The sequence below is a fragment of the Protopterus annectens genome, chromosome 16.part0, assembly GCF_019279795.1.
Source record: "Protopterus annectens isolate FY-2018-M chromosome 16.part0, PAN1.0, whole genome shotgun sequence".
Classification (NCBI taxonomy): Eukaryota; Metazoa; Chordata; order Ceratodontiformes; family Protopteridae; genus Protopterus; species Protopterus annectens.
This window is the reverse complement of record NC_056750.1, coordinates 829,337,538-829,342,518: the sequence shown is the minus strand read 5'-3', so window position 1 is coordinate 829,342,518 and position 4,981 is coordinate 829,337,538. Positions and strand designations below refer to the sequence as shown.

At 36.5% G+C, this 4,981-nt stretch overlaps 1 protein-coding gene across 1 annotated transcript; it reads left to right on the top strand.

Moving 5' to 3' along the window:
* Positions 1–563: 563 nt before the first annotated feature.
* LOC122790664 (repetitive proline-rich cell wall protein 2-like) lies at positions 564–1,205 on the top strand. The gene has a single exon (XM_044058188.1). The coding sequence runs from the start codon at positions 564–566 to the stop codon at positions 1,203–1,205; it is 642 nt and encodes a 213-aa protein (XP_043914123.1).
* The last annotated feature ends 3,776 nt before the right edge of the window (positions 1,206–4,981 follow it).

Sequence of the window (4,981 nt, the reverse complement as noted above, 5' to 3'; positions counted from 1 at the left end):
AGTGGACACAAATCAGAGTATCCATCAATTAGTATCAATCCATCTATGTCACGTGACTGAATCCCAAATTGTGGAACGCAGTTAACAAATATACAGTAAAAAAAAAATTTTGAATGGGGGGCAAGCCCCTCTGCACCTCACATCCCCTTACTTACATATAAACTAGTTTAATGGTCACACATCCATAGAGAAAAGAAAAAAATCACCACATGCATTGAATCAGCACTGGATCATAAACACAAAGATCTGCAAATCTGGGGGTACAACATGACACTGACCATTGCGGCCACACATACTCTGACTGACTTTGCTAATAACTCCTATGATAAGGAATGACATCAGTGTATACTTCCTATAAACGTCCTCTACACTTCTACACTTTTTGTTAAATGAGTTTTCATTCAAATGGGTTTGATGTTTTAGGACTGACTCAAATGAGCATTCAATTAAATGACATAGACCTCTACAAATATATCTATCACAGCGAGGGCTGATGATGATACAATATACCAGATACGGTATGAAGACGATCCAGTATACCAGATACCACATGAAGACAATCTATGCAGTATGAAGATGATCCAATCTACCAGATGCCGTATGAAGACAAGCCAGTATACCAGATACAGTATGAAGATGATCTAGTATACCAGATATGGTATGAAGATGATCTAGTATATCAGATACAGTATGAAGATGATTCAGTATACCAGATACCATATATAGACAAGCCAGTATACCAGATACAGTATGAAGATGATCCAGTATACCAGATACAGTATGAAGATGATCCAGTGTACCAGATACCATATGAAGACGATCCAGTATACCAGATACCGTATGAAGATGATCTAGTATACCAGACACCATATGAAGACAAGCCAGTATACCAGATGCAGTATGAAGATGATCTAGTATACCAGATATGGTATGAAGATGATCTAGTATATCAGATACAGTATGAAGATGATTCAGTATACCAGATACCATATATAGACAAGCCAGTATACCAGATACAGTATGAAGATGATCCAGTATACCAGATACAGTATGAAGATGATCCAGTGTACCAGATAACATATGAAGACGATCCAGTATACCAGATACCGTATGAAGATGATCTAGTATGCCAGATACCATATGAAGACAAGCCAGTATACCAGATGCAGTATGAAGATGATCCTGTATACCAGATACCGTATTAAGACATGCCAGTACACCATATACAGTATGAAGATAATCCAGTATACCAGATACTGTATGAAGACAAGCTAGTATACCAGATACCATATGAATACAAGCCAGTATACCAGATACAGTATACCACCACACTACTCATGCTAATGAAAGTTTGAGCAGTTTAATTAGAGGCTCAGAGAGTGCATATTTGGCAGTAATGATAAATGCAGCCTGGTATTTTGGTTTGCCCTATAGAAAACTTATTTATCATCTTTGACCTGATTTCTAAGCCTTGTTCCAAGGTGATTTCAGGCAAAGATAAATTTTCAGTGATACTGCATGCCACAGTGTCGCTAAGCTAGGTAAAGTTAGCACTAAATTTGTCTGTTAATATATTGGCTAAGACACAGGCAAATATACATTTCTATAAAAGAAAACAAACCATGTTACCATGTTCTCAGTTACAAAAATTATACATCAGATGTAAGTTTTGAAACAATTATCATCAATCCAACATTACATAAATAGCTCAATTTCTGCCTTCTCTTACACCTCACTCCTTTTCCAAAACATTATTCTGCATGTATTGTTCCCACAGTTTCCATTTTGTCTATGTAGTTTGCTCCTACCGTTTTCTAATGATAATACTTCCAGTTAACAGTTATCTGTTACAATATTCACTACTTCATATAAAGTTGGTTTTGACTTTGATTTCCATTTTCTGGTAACTGCTTTTTTGACAGTGACCAGAATTAAACTTAATAAGGCCTTACTATGCCTAGGCAATTCCGATTCTGTATCCCAGCTCAAAAAAATAATCTCCTTAGTTACACCCATTTGCTGTCCCAGTATTTCTGACAAATTACACTGTAGAGAATTTTTATAGTCTGCCAACTTATTACATTCCCAAAAATATGTTCCCAATTATCACTTTCCACGTCATCACTCCTCCAACATTTGCAATCTACCTGAGGAAAAATTCTTTCATCTGCTTGGAGTATAAAAATACCTATGTAAACAGTTCCAAGCAAAAGTTGTAAATGTTATAGACTTTGTTGCATATTTGGGAGTCATAAACATGTCCTCCCATTGTTTCTTTGTGAATTGCTTATCCATCCTCTCTTCCCAATCTTTAATCTGATTGATTTCTATAGTTATTGTGCAATATTTTATATGCCCTACTAATTGTCCTCTTTTTAACAGCAGCATCTGTTCTAGATTCATCTAAAAACTTTAACAGAGCAAGTCTCAGTTAGGATTCCATTATGGTTTTCATTTTGCCTATTCTCTGATATCAGTCCCTGACAGGGAAGGCAGTCTAAATGTCCTTGTGGTCACTCTCTCATTCTATTAACTCCCCCCCCTAGATATTTGATCCCAGTACCTCGGTGCCTTTGCCATTTTTCTCCAGTAAATTCAAGCCCCCTCTTGCCTGTTCTCTGTACCCTTAATTGCAGTCACCCCTTTAACCAGAATCTCCTCTCTCCATTCTTGAGTTGGCTGTGTCCTTAGAATACGTTCTGCTACTTTATGAATGCAATGTTCTGTATGACTGTTGTTATTCTTCATAAGGATCTTCATCCAAAATCCCACTCTCTCCATATTTCTTGAATTTCCCTGCTGCTTAATCATCATCCTTTTCCATTTTGAACTATAGTTTTCTGCTTTGTTAAGTATATAAGGCTTCACTGTGTAGCTCTAAAATATCCCTTCAAATCAGATAATCCTAAACCACTTTGTTGTATTAGAAGAAACACTTGATCTTTGCCTTCAGCCCATCACAGATAAAATCCTTCACCTCTATTAATTACTGTCCACAGCTTCTGCTCTAGTTGATAAAAACATACTTGGCCTCTATATAAAACATAAGGGACTAAAACATTTTCACTGTTTTGTATGTTGCTATCCATATCCATAAACAACAGCTTGCAATTTCTCAGTTTTTGTATTATCTTTTGTTTAGTCTCTTCCCACATACCCTTAGCTGCCATAACAGAATTGAATCCCTTTTAAATGATATTCCTAAATACATCATGTTATTGTATCCTGAGCCAATCCATGTGTGGGTACATAGATGATACTCCTAAATACATCATGTTATTGTATCCTGAGCCAATCCATGTGTGGGTACATAGATGATACTCCTAAATACATCATGTTATTGTATCCTGAGCCAATCCATGTGTGGGTACATAGATGATACTCCTAAATACATCATGTTACTGTATCCTGAGCCAATCCATGTGTGGGTACATAGATGATACTCCTAAATACATCATGTTATTGTATCCTGAGCCAATCCATGTGTGGGTACATAGATGATACTCCTAAATACATCATGTTATTGTATCCTGAGACAATCCATGTGTGGGTACATAGATGATACTCCTAAATACATCATGTTATTGTATCCTGAGCCAATCCATGTGTGGGTACATAGATGATACTCCTAAATACATCATGTTATTGTATCCTGAGCCAATCCATGTGTGGGTACATAGATGATACTCCTAAATACATCATGTTATTGTATCCTGAGCCAATCCATGTGTGGGTACATAGATGATACTCCTAAATACATCATGTTATTGTATCCTGAGCCAATCCATGTATGGGTACATAGATGATACTCTAAATACATCATGTTATTGTATCCTGAGCCAATCCATGTGTGGGTACATAGATGATACTCCTAAATACATCATGTTATTGTATCCTGAGACAATCCATGTGTGGGTACATAGATGATACTCATAAATACATCATGTTATTGTATCCTGAGCCAATCCATGTGTGGGTACATAGATGATACTCCTAAATACATCATGTTATTGTATCCTGAGCCAATCCATGTGTGGGTACATAGATGATACTCCTAAATACATCATGTTATTGTATCCTGAGCCAATCCATGTGTGGGTACATAGATGATACTCCTAAATACATCATGTTATTGTATCCTGAGCCAATCCATGTGTGGGTACATAGATGATACTCCTAAATACATCATGTTATTGTATCCTGAGCCAATCCATGTGTGGGTACATAGATGATACTCCTAAATACATCATGTTATTGTATCCTGAGACAATCCATGTGTGGGTACATAGATGATACTCCTAAATACATCATGTTATTGTATCCTGAGACAATCCATGTGTGGGTACATAGATGATACTCCTAAATACATCATGTTATTGTATCCTGAGACAATCCATGTGTGGGTACATAGATGATACTCCTAAATACATCATGTTATTGTATCCTGAGACAATCCATGTGTGGGTACATAGATGATACTCCTAAATACATCATGTTATTGTATCCTGAGACAATCCATGTGTGGGTACATAGATGATACTCCTAAATACATCATGTTATTGTATCCTGAGACAATCCATGTGTGGGTACATAGATGATACTCCTAAATACATCATGTTATTGTATCCTGAGACAATCCATGTGTGGGTACATAGATGATACTCCTAAATACATCATGTTATTGTATCCTGAGACAATCCATGTGTGGGTACATAGATGATACTCCTAAATACATCATGTTATTGTATCCTGAGACAATCCATGTGTGGGTACATAGATGATACTCCTAAATACATCATGTTATTGTATCCTGAGACAATCCATGTGTGGGTACATAGATGATACTCCTAAATACATCATGTTATTGTATCCTGAGACAATCCATGTGTGGGTACATAGATGATACTCCTAAATACATCATGTTATTGTATCCTGAGACAATCCATGTGTGGGTACATAGATGATACTCCTAAATACGTCA